Source organism: Pseudorca crassidens, chromosome 14 (assembly GCF_039906515.1).
Source record: "Pseudorca crassidens isolate mPseCra1 chromosome 14, mPseCra1.hap1, whole genome shotgun sequence".
NCBI classification, from domain to species: Eukaryota; Metazoa; Chordata; class Mammalia; order Artiodactyla; family Delphinidae; genus Pseudorca; species Pseudorca crassidens.
The window spans coordinates 42,587,561-42,609,562 of record NC_090309.1 but is presented as its reverse complement, the minus strand read 5'-3'; the positions used below and the strand labels follow the sequence as shown (position 1 = coordinate 42,609,562).

The 22,002-nt window shown below is 33.7% G+C and overlaps 1 protein-coding gene across 3 annotated transcripts in view; it reads right to left on the bottom strand.

The window, feature by feature from the left end:
* Nucleotides 1–22,002, bottom strand: part of FANCL (FA complementation group L) — a 78,519-nt gene that overhangs the window by 27,911 nt on the left and 28,606 nt on the right. For all 3 annotated transcript variants that reach the window (XM_067704996.1, XM_067704997.1, XM_067704998.1), the window contains 2 exons: nt 18,208–18,304; nt 13,166–13,234 (listed from right to left, as the gene is read on the bottom strand). In XM_067704996.1, the coding sequence (XP_067561097.1) occupies nt 13,166–13,234; nt 18,208–18,304 (166 nt within the window). The remainder of the gene's footprint in view (nt 1–13,165; nt 13,235–18,207; nt 18,305–22,002) is intronic.

The window sequence follows — 22,002 nt, the reverse complement described above, 5'->3', positions numbered from 1 at the left end:
GCACCGAAGGCACTGGCAACAATAGAAAAAATAAGTTGGACTTCATGAAAATTAAAAAATTTTGTGCATCAGGGGACTTCCCTGCTGGCAGAGTGGTTAAGAATCAGCCTGCCAATGCAGGGGACACAGGTTCAATCCCTCGTCTGGGAAGATCCCACATGCCGCGGAGCAGCTAAGCCCGTGCACCACAGCTACTGAGCCTGCACTCTACAGCCTGTGAGCCACAACTACTGAAGCCCGCGCACCTAGAGCCCATGTTCCGCAACAAAGAGAAGCCACCGCAATGAGAAACCCCTGCACCGCAACGAAGAGTAGCCCCTGCTCGCTGCAACTAGAGAAAGCCTGCACACAGCAATAAAGGCCCAAAGCAGCCAAAAATAAATAAATTTATTTTTAAAAAAATGTGTGCATCAGAAGACAATAGCAACAGAGTAAAAAAGCAACACAAGGAATGAGAGAAAATATTTGCAAATCATATATCTGATAAGGAATTAATACCTAGAATATGTAGAGAACTCTTAAAACTCAACAACAAAAATAACCTAATTTAAAAATGGGCAAAGGAACAGAATAAAACATTTATCCAAAGAAGATATACAAACGGTCAATAAGTACATGAAAAGATATTCAGTATCACTTAAGGAAATGCAAGTCAAAACTATAATAAATACTACTTCATTCACACCCATTAACAGAAAGTAAGTTTTTTGGAGGATGTGGAGAAACTGGAACTGTTGTGCACTGTTGGTGGGAATGTAAAATGGTACAGCAGCTCTGGAAAACAGTATGGCAGTTTCTCAAAAAATTAAAAACAGAATCACCATATGATCCAGCAACTGAAAGTGGGGACTCAAAGAGCCATAATGCACATCAATGTTCACTGCAGCACTACTCCCAAGAGCTAAAATGTGGAAGCAATTCAAGTCCATCAATGGAGGAACAGATAAACAAAATGTGGTATATACATGCAATGGCTTCTTTTCAGTCTCAAAAAGGAAGAAAACTCTGACATAGGCTACAACTTGTATGAACCTTGAGGGTATTATGCTAAGTGAAGTAAGCCAGTCAAAAAAGACAAATACTGGGCTTCCCTGGTGGCGCAGTGGTTGAGGGTCCGCCTGCCGATGCAGGGGACACGGGTTCGTGCCCCGGTCCGGGAAGATCCTACATGCCGTGGAGTGGCTGCCTGTGAGCCATGGCCGCTGAGCCTGCGCGTCCGGGGCCTGCGCGTCCGGAGCCTGTGCTCCGCAGCGGGAGAGGCCGCAGCAGTGAGAGGCTCACGTACCGCAAAAAAAAACACAAATACTGTATGATTCCACTTATGTGAGGTACTTAGAATAGTCAAAACCAGAGAGTTGGAAAGTAGAATGGTGGTTACTAGAGGCTGGTGGAAGAGGAGAATAGGGAATTATTGTTTAATGGGTATAGTATTTCAGTTTTACAAGATTTGAAAAGAGTTCTGGAGATGGATGGTGGTAATGGTAGCAACAACATTATGAATGTATTAATACCACTGAACTGCACCTTTAAAAATGATTAAGATAGTAAATTTTGTGTATCTTACCACAATTTAAAAAAATAATAAAGTAAGATGCTAAGAATGCCAGGAGAGGGCTTAGATATTGTGGCAATTTGACCCGACTGATAAACTCCTGTGGTTGTTTATCCATTCTTCTTTATCTCTCAGATGTTAACTCTGAGAAAAACCATGTCTTGCACATTGCTACTTAAGACCCTTAGTATTTGGTTCAAGTACATTTCTAATATGCTATGTTAATCGTTTAATACAAAATAAACTGCCTTTCTTTTGTATTAAAATAAAGTTTTACATAATTAAAAAAAATCAAGCCAATCAGTAAAAAACAAACTCATCTTCTAGCTTTTTGTTCCAGGTAAGTCATACCAAAAGAGGGTGCTACTCCCCTCATCAAAAAAGTTGACTCTATCTAATTTTTATTACTAAATAAAAAAATAAAATAAAGTAAAATAATTACACTAAAAACAACAAAATAAGGAAATAAATAGTCACAAAAATCTTTGCTTTCAGATAAGGTCAAGACTAATGACAGAATATGTGTGTTGCTAGCTACCAATGTTACCTTCACAGCCAGAGCCAGGGAACTAACTACCTACCAGCAGTGACATCATTTAAAAAAAACACTGTCCCATTGCTTCTGCTATCTACCAACTCCAAAATTCTGGTTTGCTTCATTATATCCATCTGCCAAATTAGTTTGGCTTCTAATATTCAACTTTTTTAGCACAAAAAGAGGGTAAAAGTAAGTATATTTCATAGCTGAAAGTATTACTCAGTGATTCTAGCAGATCATATTTGAATTAACATGTCTTTCAGATCTGAATTATCATTTGTCTTTAATCTACTAGATCTATATTTTCAATAATGGGCATCTATTTTTTCCAAAAGGATGGTTTAAAACACACACACACACACACACACACAAGTATACCAATACTCACATATTTTAAACTATCCCTTGGATTAAAAAAATATATAAATAGACATAGTGCATGCACATCAATTTGCCAGACAGGGTCCCTGACAGGGACAAAACATAAGGTAGAGAATGTTAACAAGCTGTGTTTGTGTTGAAGAAAAATTGCTTTACTGATATTAGCTAAGACAATCTTTTTTACCCAAAAGTATTTAAAATATAAATCACAACATTAAGAAGCCATTTGGAGACTGATATTTATATATTTTCTTTTACGTGGGACACTTGCTATATAAGAATATTTTATTGGTTTCCTCCAAACTATAGTCCAAACAATATTTCTCTCAACACCTCTCATCTATGTTACTTATGGTACGATGTATGCAGAGTCATCTACCACAACCAGATAGCCTGGTGAGATTGACGGTCATTTTGCATTTATCATCCCTATTTCATTTTTCAACACCAGAATACTTCTCGATTGTTGCATATAAATGGAAACATTGTCTTTAGAGTACATGTAGTTCAACATACAAAGAGAGAGATACCAATTACGTGTTGTTATATATAAACGTGGGTGTGTTTATATATACCATTACACAATATAATACAAATGTATATTGAGAGATATCATTTCTTTGCCCATATTAAGTCTTGCTATTTTAAAAGCTAACCAATTTGCAAATTGTGTTACCTCCCTAAATCACTTTGTACACCTATACAGCACTTTACAATTCAAAAGCACTACCAAATAACTCAATTTACTCTTACAAAGTCATGCAATCTATGACTTAAATATTCCTTCCCTCTTTTTATGAAGTTAAATGATTTACCCAAGGTCATGCACTGTAGGGATAAAGCTAGAATTTAACCCAGACTTTAAGACTCTGTGTTCTCTTTTTACTATGTTACAAGTGATCCAGCAGAATTAGCTCTGAAGCCTACCATGAAGGTTTGCAACAAAGTCAGATCTATTAACATCAGCAAGTAAATTACTTAATGTACCTTAAATTGGTACTGAAATCATCTGATAAAAAAACCTGTTCCATACTAACAGTCTCATTGGGTCTTTAAATTCATGGAAGAATTTTACCATACCATAAAAGTATCTCATGTGCTCACAAAGCACATATCTCAAATCTTCTAACTTTGATAACCTTAGCAATCAACTGAAATTATACTGATCTTCCTTTATCTGGCAAGTAACTGACTGTATGAGATTCAAAGCTATATCTCCAACTGCCCACTAAACACATTTTATTTAGACATACCATAGGCATGCCAAGCTCATCAAATCCCAAACTGAATCTGCCTCTAAACCTCTTCTTACTGCATTCTCTACCTCACTTGGCAGTACTACAATCTATCTAATCTAGTTACCCCCAGCAGAAGCAGTGGCAGTTATCCATGGGATCTCATGCCCAATCCATCACCAAGTTCTATCAATATAATCTGTGGAATTTTCCCAAACAATCCCCTTTCATCCTTCCCTGCAACCATTAACCTAGAACAGACCCTAATTACTGTCTGCATGGGTAAGTACACAGCTGCCCCTCAGTCTTCTTCACTATAGTCTTGCCATTCTCATTTAGAACCTTCCTCTACACAGAATGACCTATTAAAAAAAAACTTGTTTTGCTGAAAACTAATCTGCAGAGGTGCTCTGAGAGGAAGGAAAACAAAAGTCATGCCAGAGATTTATAATACAACTTGGCATACCAAGAAAGATGAGAAATCCTAAATCAAGAAATAGCAGAACTTACTTAAAACTAGAATTTCATAAGTGTATTAGATCAGAGTCCTTTCTCCACCTTCCTATTAATAGCCTAAAACAAAACAAAAAAACACTTTGAGAAATGCTATTATAAAACAAAAATTGTGACCATGCCACCTTTCTTCCTTATAACCCCATCACTTTGGGATAAAGTCCAAGACCATCAGAACTGGTATAGCAGACCCTGCCTAACTCTAAGCAAAAGCTCCAGTCTTATCTCTGACTACAGAGTTCCAAACGATGTGTAATGCATGTATTATCTCCTACAATGTTATGCCTTTGTCCTTTGCCTCCAGCAGTTCTCTCCTAAAGTATCATGTGTCCTCCCAAGCCTAATTTCTCACTTCTCAAGACTCACTGAACTCAAGTAACACTTTATCCAGAAAACTTGCTTGACCACATCAGGTTAAATTAGGTACCTCTTCTCCATCTTATCAAAATGGCTCACCACACACATCACTCAACACATTTTACTGAAATTATCTTTTTAAGTACCTATCTCCTTATCAGACTGAAAAGTTACTCCTGAAAGCCTACCCTAGGATGTTAGAACCTGGTTAACTCACCTTAAATTCCTTAGGAGCCAGTTCAGTGCTATACATACAGTACACATCCTCCTCAACTTATGATGGGGTTATGTCCAGTTAAATGGTTGAAAATGCATTTAATACACCAAACCTATGGAACATCATAGCTTAGCGGAGCCTACCTTAAACACACTCAGAACACTTACATTAGCCTACAGTTGGGCAAAATCATCTAACACAAGCCTATTTTATAATAAAGTGTTGACTATCTCCTGTAATTTATTGAATACTGTGAAAGTGAAAACAGAATCACTGTATGGGTACAGAATGGTTCTAAGTGTATCGGTTGTTTGCCCTTGTGACAGAGTGGCTGACGGGGAGCTGTGGCTGGCTGCTGCCGTCCTGCATCGCAGAGCATCATTTGGCCTATCACCAACCAGGAAAAAGATCAAAATTCAAAATCAGGTTTCTACTGAATGTGTATCACTTTTGCACCACTGTAAAGTTGAAAAATCCTAAGTCAAATTAGGCCAGGGACCATCTGTAGATATTAAATGCCTGTTGCATTTAAACTATTTCCCACTGAAAAAAATGTTGCTTCTTGATTTTCTGTTTATGTACTTTTTCAAGGTAACCTGAAAAAAGAAGAAAGACTTGACCATGACAGAATCACAATTTCATCTAATGAAGCACTAAAAATAGGATATAACTTCCCTACTAGATCTTCGTGAGTCAGGTCTCTTACTTATCTTACCTAAGTTCTATGAATGTCCAAAGAACCCCAAACTTCCCACACTAATCCCCTCCAAATTATACAAGAAGGCAAGAAAATAAGTCAGAGGATTTATTTCTTTCATCACTTGCCTCTAGCTCGAAATGTCAAACCCCATTCATAGTTAGCATACTTATTTAAAACTTTTAATACTGCACTTTAGCTAGCAGCCCATGGGTGAAAGCAATGAAAAGGATTTTAACATTATGTTCACAACTAGTTTATACATTAGAATTCAAATAAAGTATAAACTACACATTTAACATTAGGCAAAAAGAGGGTTACAGCTACTTGGTAAGGAAGGTGGATTGAACACACAGATCTAATTTTACCCCACCCCCAAACTTACTATATTGTTGTTGTTTTTTCCTTTAAGGCATAATCTCACAAAAACAAGGAGAACTAAAGAGGCAATAAAACCAAATTTTGGAAGCAGGAAAACAAAGGAATTGCTCTTATGAGCATAGATGCAAAAGAAACAGAATGTGGAAATATATTATACTGGAAATTGTATATGTGTATACGAACATATGTATGTGTGTGTATCTACTGACCAATCAACTGATTGATCAACATATAGATTTAAAATACTCCACAACCTAACTGGGTTTATTTCAAGAGGGCAAGATTTATTTAACATTAGGAAATCGAACAATATAATTCACCACATGAACAGAATAAAGGAGAAAAACCATCTGATTATCTAACATAGAGAAAATATACTTGAAAAAATTCGACTTTCATTTATAACAAAACTCTTAGCAAACCAGAAACAGAAATAAATTCTATTAATTATTGGTTAAGGATTTCAGTACAAGAACTATAGAGCAAAAATCTACCTAATGATGAAAACAAAGACTTCTCTTTGAGAACAGGAATAAAACATGAATGCTTGTGTTTACTATTCACGTTTCACAGTTTATTAGATATACTAGCCAGAACAGTAAGGCAAAAAAAAAAAGAAAGAAAGAAAGGCGTAAAGATGGCAAAGGAGGAAATAAAACTATCATTTACAAATGATATGATTATGTTCATAGAAAATTCAATGAACTACTGATTATTAGATAAAGAGTTTAACAAAGCCACTGGATAAAAAATCATCTAAAAAATCTACTTGTAGACATCAGCAAGAAACAATAAAACTGAAAATTACTGCTACATAGAACTAAGAATGGCCAAATTTTTAAAGTCTGAAAATACCATGGGGTAGCTAGGACATCATTTTTTGCCCCTCAACTCCAAATCTACTCTCACTATCTGCCTGTGATAATGGAGGTTCACTCTGTAAGCACTTCTCTTTTACAGCTGCGTGGTGTTCAGCCCTATCCGTAGAGGATGCCATAGAGTTAAATGTTACTAATTCAGACTGCTGTTTCCTGCCCAACAGTGTTGCTCCACTCTCGCCTCAAGGGAGCGTTTTCTGCTTGCTCAGTGACTTCTAGGCAGAAGGCTGGAAGAGTCTTCTCCAAGAAATCTGACCAATTAATCAAAAAGACCTAAAATACTGACACTTGGGTTCCCCATTATGAGAGCTACTCAGGTGACTCTACAATGAAGTTCACAGTTGACAAGACCCACTCACACTCAGAGCTTTCAAATAGCTGACTTTTAATCACGAGCAGGTAACCAAAGACGATAAGCCTAGAAAAAGAGCAACTCAAGGAAATAGAAACTACTCAGATGGAAAAAAAGACATATTATTAGTATCTCTGGGGACAAGAGAAGATTTATCAATTAAGTAAACTCTTAGAAATGAACATGATAGTATAAGTAAAAAAAAAACTCAACAGGAAGGCTACTAGGAAAAGCTGATGAAATTTACCAGAAAGTAAAGCTAATAGAAAACCCAGCGTAGATGATTAAGAGCAGATTTAGACAACTGATGGAAAACTGTGGGTTGAATGAGTTTTAAGTACACAGAAAACTAAGGAAATGAAAAAGACAACTGTTAACTCTAGGTGGTAACAAAAACTGGGGCAACAAAGGAAAAATAATAATTAACTACATGGCTTATCTCTGCATAGTATACATATATGTTCAAAATAATAATGTAAACACTGAATATTGACATAATCAAAATTACAAGATAACTATCTGGGAAGGATAGGCAGTATATGTGTGTATGGAGTGGGGAAAGGTAGAAGAAACAGCAAATTCCCCATTATCTACAGTGGAAAGTTAACAGATAATGCCTAAACCAAACCAACAAACAAAAAGTAGTATAATTACAAGAGCATGTAATGATAGAAATTTTATTACAACACCAAAAGGATCAACTAACAATTAAAAGTAGATGACCCTGGAGAGGGAGAAAAAGGTGAGAAGGAGGCTAGGACATGCCATTTTGTCTAAAAAGAAAACAAACAACAAAAACCCTTGTAAACCTAACTCTTTATGTTCACATACAACTTTTATTAAAGTATAACCTTAAAAAAATTAATAGCTTGCCCACATTATAAAAATAAACTAGAAAATATGATTTTTAAAAAAAGATCACATTCACAATAGCAAAAAAAACTTCATACTTAGGAATAAACTCAACAAAAATGTACAAGATGTGGATTAAGAAACTACTGCTACTTAACTGGGGGACCTAAATAAATGCAGAGATAAGCAGTTCCTAGACTGTGAACATATCAGTTCTTAATTGGATGGATAAATGTAAACCCAATTATAACTAAAAACTACATTATTCTAAGGATTACCTGGAATAATAAATGCACAGCATTATCAATGTTTCAAAAAATATTTTGCTAAGTGATAAGCGTAGGTTCAGAACTATTATCCAGTGAGATCCCAATGCTAAATGAAGGCATTAGGGTGACTTTATATTTTCTTAATTTTGCTTATTTGTATTTTCTCTTTTTTAAAATCAGTGTAGGAGTACTTTTAAAATAAATTATGTTATTTAAAAAAAAAGAAAGGCAGTTAATAGGTTACTGAGTCCAATAGGTCAGACCATATCACACAGATCTACCATATCACATAATCTCAATAATGAACTAAGTGTCTTTGTTTTGATTCCGTTGATGTCTTTTTATCCATACCATTATAGCAATAATAAGATGGCCAAGAAGGCAAAAGTATATTTAATTAACCAATTTAAGGATGAACAAAAATCCAGTACTATGAGTTCTCCAACAAGGACAGCAGAGAGAAAAATGGAAAGAAAGGTAATCCAGTAGGTCAAAAAAGGAGAACTTCCTCAGGATCCATACAGTGTGATATTGAGAGTTTTCTTCCCCTAGGATTCTGTTTGTTTTAAACCAAATTTATTTTAAGATCTCCGTGAAAGAGAAAAAGTTTATTATTTCCATATATATATGAACTGAGGCAAAGAGCAGTCATGTGACTTGTTTGAAATTATACAATTAAGTCAATGGCTGAACTGTAAACAGAACCTAGGGATACCCGACTGCTAGTCTGATGCTCTAATGGATCATGCTCCCTGCTATGTAATAGGACTGTTTCCTTTAATTACAATTTCTTCATTCACCATCAGATTATCAGCCAGAGGCTTTATCATTGGTTTTGCTCTTCTTGTATTCATGGCATTACTCCAAGAATATGAGATTTACATGATAAAAAATATAAAGACCACTGTTTACGTATCATACCAAATCTGAAAATTCCAACCAGTGTGACACAGACAGTTCACAAGCCTGCACTTAATGGCACATTTATAGGTAAAACTGCAATTTTAGCATCCATTTTGGGCTGGTCAGTGACCTGGAGAAAATTAGTTTTGTTTTTATAGAATCACTAATGTCAGTGCACTTAAATTCTTACATTAGAGCATTCTATGGTCTCATCAGTCAACAATATTCACAAATATGACCTATATATAGAAGTCGAAAGGGTAGCAGATTTCAGAGCATTTGTGATCTTGGGAAGTAGAATAAGATAAAAATCATGACATGCTCTTACATTCTATGCTGAAATCTATAAAACAAAATTGACTGGGTAAACAAGTAAGTATCTGAGAAGAGGTGTGCAGTCACTTGTCTTTGAGAAGCACTTTGTGTTTCTTTGGCACATATCACGGCAGCAGTAGTAGCAGCAGCCTTGCCCTTGGTGCTGATTTCTTACTACTCTAAATGCCTCCTCTGAGCCAGAATACACTGGCTGTTGCTGATCATGCTGTGAGACACCTGCACTGGCTACTAGGCTTGTCATGACGCACAAAACCCTACCATCTTCAGCTTGACATTGTGCAAGTTATAATTATTCATCCAAATGAATATGTCAGAGCAGCAGCAGCAGACCTCTCATCAGAGCAAAAGAAAAATACATCAAAACATTATCAACCCAGCAGGAAGACAGGGACCATAAGGAAAATTACCCATTTTTAATATGGATGCCACAAAGCCATGCCTATTATTTTACAAAAAGAAAGGAAAATAAAGATCTTCCAAGTTTAAAGTCCAGAAACACTGAATCCAAAGAGGAAATGTACAAAAAGCAGACAAGGAATTTTTTAAAATCAATTATCTGGAAGCTATTTACAATCTTTTAAATATAAGTTTGCTATTAGACTACAATAGTAACATTTATTTCGCTTAAGAACCACATCTGTTTAAAAATTGTTTAAAAAGAAAAAAGATGGGAACTCCCACAAGCAGAATTGTGTCCAATAGGTCAATAATAAAAGATACACAGCAAAGAAGTTTGATGTTGCTTCATATTTCCAAAATGTAAACTAACATTGCCAACACTTTTATCACATCTAAAAAGACTCAAGAGTTCATACTTGCTGGCAGTATCACCAAAATGCTTACGATGTACAGCTAGACTCTAACAAGAGGCAAATAGTATATTTTGAAAGTTTTCTGAATTTTAGTGGTTTATGTAAAAGAAAAACTGAAATCACCCCAGACCGCCACAAATGAAGATAAATCCAAATTCTTTGAGCATATATAAAATAGGCAAGTGTAAATACAATTCCTATCTCATACTTAAATATGAAAAAAAGTATAACTTTTATAACAGACTTTAGGAGAATATCTTTTCAGAACAAGATATGGAAGATATTCTCATTCAATACACAAAAAGCAGAAATCACGAAGAAGAGAGTGATAAATGTGACCACACTGAAACGTTAAACTTCTGATTGAAAAAATATATCATATACAAAGTTAAAAAACATGCCACAGGGAGAAGATACTTATATCCCATATAACCAATAAATAACTAGTATTCAAAATATATAAGAAATGCTTATAATAAAACACAAAAATTTAAGTAGGCAAAGATAAACACAATAATAATGAGTATCAGTTTTTGATAAGAATTAAGGTCACACTAAAATCAGACTAAGACTTAGAAAGGATTTGGGAAAGTAGGAATTACTATGCATTGCTGGGTAGGAGTATAAAGTTATGCAACCGATTTTAGAAGATAACTTGGCAATATTTTGTAATCTCAAAGAGATGCATTCCCTACAATACAGCATTTTCACCTCTAGGCATAAACCACACTAAAAGTCTCACATATGTAAAAGGAAACACAGAAGAATGTTCACTGCAGCACTGTTTAAGAAAGAAATTGTGAACAACCATATAAGTAGGGCAATGAATAAATTAACTGATGGATTCATATAATGAAATGATATAAAGCATTTAAAATGATATAAGATCATGGGTAAATCTCAGAAACAATGTTGTATAAGAAAGGTCAGACTGCAAAAATATTATAGAATATGGCATAAACAAATGTAGCAAAAAAGTATGCATGGATAGCATACACACCAATTCCAGTCAAGTGGTTTACCTCTAGAAAGGGAAAGAAGGAAATAAAGAGGAAAGGAGAGAAGCAAAAGAGGGGTAAAGTTTTAGGTCCCAGAATATTTTATTTCTGAGAGACAGAGAGAGAGATATCTGAAGCAAATGTGACAAAATATTAAACATGTCAAATTTCAGTTGTGGTTAAAATGGTGTCCAAATTTTTATCTGTACTATACTAAGAATTTTAGTATGTTCTTTTAATTTAAAAAAAGAATTTATGACATTCCAGTTACTACTAATTAATTCTGTATTCTTAAAACTAATACAAAATAGAAAACTTGACGTATGACCCAATTAAATCTAAATCTGAATTTGAATTAATATTATAAACACTTATTCCATACTTATATGTGCAAGGCACTGAGCTGGTGTTAAGTAGGGATAGAAAATTCAGAAGAAATTGCCCTCTAAGATTTTCTAGTGTTAAAGTCACAAACTAGTTTTGCTAAATGGCAGGATAAGGTAAGTGCTAAACAGTCTTTTTGTGGAGATGCAAACTTTTCCACAGATTAAAGTCTGGGGAAAACTTTTATGATTATCTAAATTTAAAAAACTAGGAAACTCATCAAAAACATATTCCCAAGGTTGGATCTTGGGATTTTAATAAATATTAAATTATAATTTAGAGATAGCATATCTGGAAAGAGTAATACGATCTAGGTACAATGTTATATCATGACCTCACATAATACATAAAGTTTATAGAGCCAAATAGAAAATGTATATTCATGTTTTTTAAAAAGTATGCAATTTATGTATAATTCCAATTCTTTAAAAAACAATCAAACAGTATTTCTTATACATTTATAACATATATCAGAATATCAAAAGCAAATCACAGGGTTTTTCCTCCCCTTTATTTTGCTGTGTTTTCTTGATTTCCATTGGAAGGAGGGAGATTTTTGTTTTAAAAGAAGAAAACAAGAAAACTATTTTTAAAATATATATGGTATGATTAAAATTTGACCCTTCACAAGACCATTTAAATCCTGTTAGGCTTTTTTTTTTTAAAACTAACTTCATATACAAGACAATTATTACTTTATATATTATAATTTAAAATATAAGTATAAATTTTCACTTGAACCTACCAAAACTTCCTAACAAAAATAAGGGTAGTCTCTATTTAGAGAACATTTGTAAAACGTCACTAGGAATTTTTGTTTCGCTTTGCATAAGAACAGAAAGTTTCTCTTCATTTTGGTATCAATTTACTTGGTGAGACAAGGACTATGCCTGTCATCATTAGACTGTTCTTTGAATCTAACCACCATTCTGCCAGATCTTTAAAAATCACACACGTGAATGGTGATGATAGAAGTGTTGATAATCATACCATATTTTAGCCACATAATGGTACAATTTACAATGCATTCCTAAATACATTAACTTGTTAAATATCAGCAATGTATTGAGAAATTGACAGGAGTACAAGAATCTCCTATATTCTTTACTCAAAGTAAGAATGTTCCAAAGCACTTACAAAAACAATATAGTCTAAGTTCAAGGATGAACTAAGGACAAACACTTTAAAACAATAAAAACTGAATAGAAATGGCAGGGTTTATATTTTCAGTCGTAACTCATTCTCTGAAAAAGATTCTCTGATATTATGTCTGAAAAATGTCACCCAATTTTTAACCTACTGCTCACTGCTTTTATAAAGAGTTCCTTAGGATTTAAATTTAAAGTAAAATTTCTGTCAATAGAGCTTCTTCAAGTTTAACACTCTCAAAGTCCTGTTTATAAATAAATGCTTAAAGAAAACTGAAAAAAATCACTTGTAATCTATAATGGCCACTTATAAGTAAACAGAACGTGCTTTTTAGCTACTTAAAATAAATTTAAGAATTTACCTGTGGTGTCCAGGAAACAGAAAACGAAACAGGAAAATCCACAATACAATCTGGTGATTCTGCAGGGTACTATAAAAAAGCATAAAGTTAGGTCATTTTTGCTTCGGTGTGACAATTTCACATAAAATATTTTCAAAAAACTGAATATATTAGAAAAAGTATTATTATAAATGCAAATGTATTATATATCAATATTTCCATTCTATTACTATAGAGATATTAAGAGCTGATTAACAGTCAAGTTAAGCTCAAAAGGTACAAAGTTTGGTGATTTGGGGGTGCCAAACCAACCGGTTTTGAAAAAAAGACTAATGAATTAAGTCAGTGTCAGGTCAGCTGCTAATGTGATTTGAGGGGTAAACCACACTGAATCTCAGTTTCTTTTATCTTTAAAGTGAGAGATCAAAATGGTTGATATTTAATTTCCTTTCAGTCTAAAATTTAACCTCGAATAGCCTCAGACACTTGTTAAAAGAGACAATATTTGTTAAAAGAATCAAGAAATGCACAAAAATGAACACATATAATTATCAATTAAAGAAGTATCTTCCACAAAAAAGCATTTAATTTTAGCAGAAGATAAATAAAAAGAAACAATGAAATGTCTCTGGCTTATTAAGGGAAAACAATAGTTTTAAGAAAAATCTTTTCATGGTTGATAAATAGAAAATTAATTACTCAATAGTTTTATACAAAAAATAATAGTCATAGGACTAACCAGGTTTCTAAGTTAAGAAAGACAAAAGGTAGTTTTTCTTAAAATCAATTTTGTTATTAGAGAATTGTACTACATGATTTCTCTAAGATTGTCTGGATTCTTGAAAGTCACACGTAATTTTTAAAGTGCTCATTTCTTTCCAATACAAAGCTAAATTTACTAACATGAAAATTAGTTTTAGGAAAACTCCTTTCTCTCATTTGACAAAATGTTTAAAATAAGTTTTAGACTTTCACTTTTTTCATCCTCTTATTTTTAACTACTTTGTTGCATAGCAAAAGGGCACAAAAAATTATCACTATAGTATTTGTCACAAACATCAGCCCATTTGAAATCAATGCTTGGAAAAGAATTAACATTTAGTTACAATGACAGTCTGGTTAAAAATAAACCTATCAATGTATACTCTGACTAATGGTATCTAGCTATGCAGAAGTGATAACACAAAGGTAAATATACAGGAAACCATATAGAAATATAACAGTGCTCTAAGTTAGAGGAAAAAAAGAAAGAAAGGTCTGGCTGGGATTACAGAAGAAGCCCTAGTCCAGACAATTCAAACTATTAGATGATGTACGTCAGATTATAACTGCTGCAATCACTGGAAAAACTACTTGTACACTATTTTTTGTAAGGCATGTGATTATCTCAAAGTAAATGCAGGCAGAGATCTTAGCTTTCTCTGGTTTCTAGTGCTGCTAACTAACTTGTGACCTTGGATAAGTCACTGAACTTCTCTGGCTGTTTTATATGTAAAAATGATGGAACTCAACTAAAAGCACTGTAAAATCTCTTTTCCCTCTAAAAAATGTTAATATTCTGCAAAAATAATAATGCACACTTAAAACCTCCTTGGGTCAAAAATGGAATATTTAGTTCACCTTGAGTTGCTATTTATCATCTACTGAGCTGACAATGAACAATATCAACTCTCTAACTTAAACAATCATCAACCCAGTTAAGAGTATGAACTTAATGTTTACTGTATACAGAGTAGATAAACCAAGTAGAAGTGTCTTAACTTTGGAAGTCATTAAGTACGTAGGGCACATTATGTTAAAAGAGAATATGATCCTACATTCAAATAGGGCTCAGGGTAGTAAATGGCACATATGTACTGATAAAGAAAGAGATCCACAGGGAGTTAAACAAAAAGCAGGTTATAATAAATATAATGTGATGCCACATATCTGAGATAACATTCAAATATATATTTTAGGTGTAATTATGCAAACATACAAATATGTATATGATAAATGAGACTGATCCATATGTTTGTGTCTTTACTGTCTATGAGTTAAATGTATATATATTGTGTTAATTATATTCACTTCCAAGATCAATTCTGTTTATATAATATAATAAATGCTACATAACTGTATTGAACCTAAAAAGCACAAATTTATACACTTCTGGATGATTTAACATGAATTATGCAGTAGCATCCTAGATACTCATTTTTGGAGTTGTTTGTATTGTAGTACTAACTACAACAGCGATAACTGACTATTGTAAAATGACTGTCAAAATTCAGATTCTTTTTCAACAGTAAGTTATAGGTATATACAAAGCCACTAGAGACTAACTGCCAAAAGCTTCACTTTAGAAATCCAGGTGACAAGAACAACAAAAGCTCCACCTAAAGAAACTAATTGAAAAACAGAGTAATTTATAATTTTTCATTAATATAGTTTTACAAGTCTCAGTTGAAACAATTCAATCAAATCAATAACTGTAAGAGAAAATAATTATTATATAATATTAAGTATATATTTTTGTCACAAACAATATTTTTTAGACTCTATAGTATACTTTTCTATGGAAAAATTTAACCCAACCCAAACTGTGATTGGACCCCCCCAGCAAAAGAATACACACAAATTGCGGCAGATTACAAAAACAGCCATCAGAGACAGAGTGCCCAGCCTCTGAAACATATCTATGATTCGTTTTTCAAGTAGTTCTGATCTTGGCCAAAGCTAAGGAAGCCCTAGGCTACTTCTTTTTTAAAGGAAGACAAAAATTTCATCCCATGGTTTAGGATGAACTGTAAATACTGCATAAAAACACACCTATAAAAATGACAAAATTCAACTGTTTCTCATTGTATTTCTTTTTGATTTATATACTTACTTTTAATGGGGGATGTCTAGACAAAATTGGTATTGTTTTCCTTGTGGGTTTTGGGAGACAGTGAGGTAGAGTGGCAGAAATGGGAGAGTATGTATTCAAGAATCAAAACAAATGCATTTCTTTACTACGTATCAAAAAATATCAGATAAAAGAAATAGAGGTTTGTGTATTTACAAAAACAAGCGTGTTGTAAGGTTTGTCAAAAAAGAGCCTGACCCTTTAAAATTCAGTTTGGATTAAGATTTTGCATTATGTACTCTTAACATGTAAGTTTTAGCTTTCACTGTTTTTAACTGGCAATCCCAAATATTCCTAAGAAAGAAATGACCACATCTAAAAGACAACTTTAGTCTCTATGAAAACCAAACTAAACGGACAAATAAAGACTCTAATAAATCATACCAACACAAGATTCATTTAGTTTCAGCCTGTCTTTTTTTTCTTTTTTTTTTAAATGCAAGTCTTTTTCTTACTAACTCAAATACAGCTTTCTCTTCTCTCTTGCCAGGGCATCCATAACAGTGCTCACAGCTATCGATGCTGCAAAAACTGACACTTGAAAATATCTTCTAGAGAAATGTTAAAAGTGTCACCTTATCTACCTTGAAAAGTTATAAGAAAAAGCAGACAGAATGGACCATACTAATGGCTACACATCCTCCCTCTCAATACTACCAATAATGTCATTAATCAAAATTAATAATAAAGTCTTGTAGCTGTAGTGATAGGCAATGTAGACTTAAATCATTATCTCTTAGTAGAAAAGACTCCAAAAATGAGGCTTTAAAAAAAAAGAATCGGGACAGGATGTATTTTAAATTTTTCATTTTGGTCTTCATAGCAGCAAAGCAACTTTTATCAATGTACAAAATATAAACAAATAAAACTTTGAAGAAAATGACAGAACCCTTGCCACTGGCAGTATATGACTCTGGAAGGATAAAGGCAGATTTCTCCTTGATCTTAAAAAAACACACCTTTAAAAATTAAAAAAGAAAATAAAAACTTTTTCATTTAATAAAAATATTCATGTAACTTATTTTACAAAGAAGATTTCTATCCCACTAATTTTTTCTCAAAACTTATTACATATAAATCTCGAAATTATACATAAACATTCTGTGTGTAAGAAAGAGAATGAGTCATTTCTCAATTTGTCTGATATAGAGGCACTATAAGACACCAACTTTTCTGTGTCACCCAGTACAGCTTTATATATTAATTTTCTCTCATGAAAAGCTTAAATGCCAGGCACATTTTTAAAAAGGATAAACACAACTCATCTTTTCATCACTACAATCTCATGAAAAAGAGTTGATTGATGACTCCTAGGGACAATTAAAAAAAAGTTAGATGACCTGGTTTTCTCAAAGTCTAATGTTTCCCCAGTGATTACTAAGTAAATGATTAATAACCTGAACTTGCTTATTCCACTTATTTCTCAAAATTCACAATCTATAATTAAAAAATAAAGACGAAACAGCTATGTTTTGTGCCAATAAAATCAGTGAGTAGTTATAGACGACTAGCCTGTAAGGGCTCTATAAATAGAAGTGTATAACCTTTGCAAAATTTTTAAACAGAGAAGTAAAAAAATTTCAGCCAAGACAACAGAAGAAAGTATGCATATGTGTGTGCCTGTGTTTGAGGGGTCGGGGGAAGTCAGAAATAAGAACAACAAAGGTAATTCACAGTAGGAGTTGAAGACAAAAGACTTTCTTCAGTAGAACTTTACTTGGAATAGTGGACACTTCCAACTCTTTTCTACATAGGATGTTACAAAAATAACATTATGGTACTTTGAGGCTGCCAAACCTTATTTGTAGTATTTCTTTACTGTAAAGTCTATATTTTGATCAAATTTGACTTAAAACAGTGACATGAAATTATAGCTAGGCTTTGGGAAACTTAGTGAATACATTTTTTGAGGCGTTCCCAAATAATTTATTTATTTGGTCGTGTCGCACAGCATGTGGGATCTTAGTTTCCTGACCAGGGATCGATTCTGCACCCCCTGCTTTGGAAGCGCAGTCTTAACCATTGGACTGCCAGGGAAGTCCCCCAAAATAAATTTTAAGTGTCATATATATACTTTTAGAAGCAACCAGCACTCGTTTACATTGAAAACATTCACAGGGTTCATTTCCCAAAGTATTTCCTGGCCACAGTAACAGTTTAACGAAGCACATACCTTCGCCTTCAACTTGACAGTGATGAGATGCTCTCTACCAGAAGCATCTTCGGCTTTTAACTTGATGGTACTAAAGCAAGTATCCACATACACAAGCCTGGTGAGTAGAAGAGAATAAAAAACGATCACAATAGAGAGGGTGGGGCTGGGGGGAGGGTGAGGTTGGAGGATGGTAGGATTTGAAATGAAAATATTTGCTATATTCCTATTAATCCATTACAAAAACTAATCAGAGGAATTTGTGTATGCTATCCCATTATGCTGCTATAGATTTACTGCCGTTAATACACCAGCCCAGTGCTTAATGCAGTCATAGATCTCTGGATTATTTACAATGTGTGTCAAGGCTCATGCTGTGGTCAGTGAGCACTATGTTTCGGTTTTCCATCACCGGAACCTTTGGCACACACAGCATGTTCCTGTCAGACTCTACTTATGTACACATTAAACTTCCTGTCAAACTCTTTGATCCATTTCTGTAGTTTCATACAATATGAGACTTTTATGCTTCCTTTATTTGTTTTTCTCCTCAATGAACTTCTCCTTTATTATAAATAATGTTACTGTACAAAAGCCTGGCTAGTATTAGTTCACATACTCAAATTGATCCTCTAAGGAAAATGCTGTATAAGCACAGGTACAGCCTGGTCTCCTAACAATAAATTTTCTTTTTGTGCAATATATAGCTTCTGACACTTAACCTGGGCATGTATTCAAGATGACTAATATTTTAAACACATACCACAAGCACAATTGTTTTGGCTTTAAGTTGCTCTAAATGCATGAATTTTTTACAATGGAAACCAATACCCTCTGAAATATATCATTCTGTAAAAATATGGTCCCTTGAGAAGCATAAGCTACTGCCAAAAAGGTTCAAATTTAGCAGTATATTTACTAGTGAACTGGGCATGTGGATATTTTTTTGACATTTTTACAATACCATTCTCTTGTAAAGATAAAAAGTAGCCTAACAGTATTGCACAACTTATCACCCAGACTGATGGTAAAACCTGTTAGGGTTCAAAACTAACATTAGCCTCCTAACCTAGGAAACATTTTTTTAACAACACTACATGCTGTTTAGTCACTGGCCAGATATAATGGTAAAATGGGTCAGTTTCAAGAAGTTCTGGGCAATAAACTTGTGGAACACTATTTGTAATGAAAAACAGATCTAAATCTGAAGATACATATCTTCAATAATAGAATAAAAAGTAAAACAGAACAATCTTTATCAACAGAAAATTTTTTATCATAATCTATAAAAAGTCGAGTCTGAGAAAACAAAAGAAAATTATTCTAGAAATGTTTATTTACATAAAAATATCAATGACTCTATATAGTTAATCATTATTTTCTTTCAGCTTTATTTGTAAATGTCTCATATCCCCCTCCCCTCAAAAATTTACAACCTGAGACTTTATCACAAGTTTTATCAGTATGACTGTAAGGGTTAGATACATGGGCATCTGACTCTTTGAAAACATCAACACTTCAGATTCAAGATGTTGAGATGAGCATATGCATTTATATCCTCTCTCTACTCACACACAGAAAAAAGGAATTTTAAAAAGATATGCATAATCCCACAGTTATAAAAAGCACAAGAAGGAATAGCATCAATCAAAGCAAATTTTCAACAAACTTTATAAAGATGTCAAGTGGTCAAAAGAGCACTGAGTAACGAAAGAGATTAGAGGAGAGAGAAAGAGGGCTCCAGGAGGGAGACAGCTGGCAAAAAAAGGAAGTCTACAGAACAGAGGGTATTACTTATATGTGGGAAGAAATTAAGGAAATTTTTTAAAAATACGAGAAACAAAAATTGGAAGAGGAAATTTTAAACTAAATCATAAACAATAAAGCTATGTTAAAAATGGTAATTGCTCTACCATTAGCTTTTCAGTGAAAAATATTTATGTAGTCATAAAAAGTTAAACTGCTTACTAATTACAATTTTTAGAATTCAGCAATAGACAAAGCTAGCAGACTTAATTATAGTTACAGAAACTAATGTAAATATATTTGATCATTGCAATTTAAAACAGAGACAACAAAAATTGAGAAGGAGAAAGATATGAGGAGGGAAGATAAGAAACATTAAATTTTGTAATTGCTAATTTGAGAGTAAGAGATACCATCTTTAATTGAACAGACATGAAAGAAGTTTAAGAAATATTAAAGCAAATAGAAGAATAAAAGAATAGTGATGAAGGGAGAGAGAAGGCAGTATATAAACTAAATCCATTTTTATTACAGTAGTTAATCAGTATGTAATTCTGATCAATCAAGCAACGCTGAATATAGGCATATTTTTTAGAAATACAGAAGTTACTTGTAAACATGAACATTTCAGAGAGTTTGTCTCAAAGTGTAAGACCAGGGATGGGATATGGTATGGAAAAAGCCTGCTGCTTTTCATTATAAGCCCTAAATAGTTTAGAAGCATGATGAATATATACAGAGACAGAGAGCAAGAAGGAATAGGGAGAGAGAAGGAACAACTAAACCACCAACTAGCACTTTTCATACTTCTCATTGCTGCTTGACATCAACATGTTCAAAATCATTATGGCACATCTATAAAATAAGACAGAAATAAACTAAAGTTCTAGTCTTTTGTTTGCAATCACACAGACAAAGTTTAAGATGTAGAAATAATACATTAGAGAAAAACAGGCTTATGCTCAAAATACTGCCCTGCAGTCAAAAGGATCATAAGGTTAATTTTGTTAAGCTTTAAGACAAAATTCAAACTTTTAAAAATTTATAATTTCAGGTTAATCTCAGCATGGTCATTTAAAATTAAACATTTTACCCATGTTGATTCCTGTCTACTTTGTTTGGGGAAGAAGGAGAAAATTAATTGTGATTATTATCACGTTTGGTACATGTGACTGAGATTGGCAAATGTGCTCTAGCATTTATTCTCAGCTTCTTCCTTTTGGTAAGAGGATCCCAGCTACTGTAGCACTCCACCTAAACCGAGTTTTAGCTGGGTACACTCTATCCAGCTAGCAACCCTTCCACTGTCCTTGGGTATCAGCGTATCACTAAATTTTGGCCAGTGTACTGCAAGCAGAAGTGATCTGTGCACCTTTTGGATCATTTATAAGAAAATCATGGCTACCCCTCCCCCAATCCCTCCCATTCTCCCTTCCTGTAGAGTGGAACTTAGGCCAATATGACCCAGCAAAGACCATGCCAACAAGAACAACCTCTTAGTGCAGCTCTGACCAACAGAACTTTCTGCGATGATGGAGGTATTCTATATCTGCACCATCCAAAACAGTAGCCACTCATCATATGTAGCTACAGAGGACTTAAAATGTAGCTAGTATGAATACTAAATTTTTAATTTGAGTTAATTTAAATGTAAGTATCAATAGTCACATGTGGCTAGTAGCTACTATGCTGAACAGCGCAACCAGTGTATGGTTGAAAAGCAAAAGAAACCTGGGCTCTTGTATGACCCTGTGAAACAAAGCCACCAACTCACTCTTGACCACCTGCCTACCTGTGACCTGTTAAATGAGAGACGAATAAAATTCTATTTTGTTTGAAACACTGAGGATTTGGAGTTCTCTTTGTTAACAGCAGCTCAGCCTGTACCTTAACTAGATAATCAATATTTGTATCTATTCACAACAGAAAGGAATATCTTAATGTTTGGTCTACAGAAGAGATATTAAAGGGGAAGAAAACAGCAATAAGCTCTTACAAGTAATATTAAAATCAGTTTGTCTTAAAAAAAAAGGCTATTTCAAATGTTCTCTTTTATTGGTAAGTTGGATA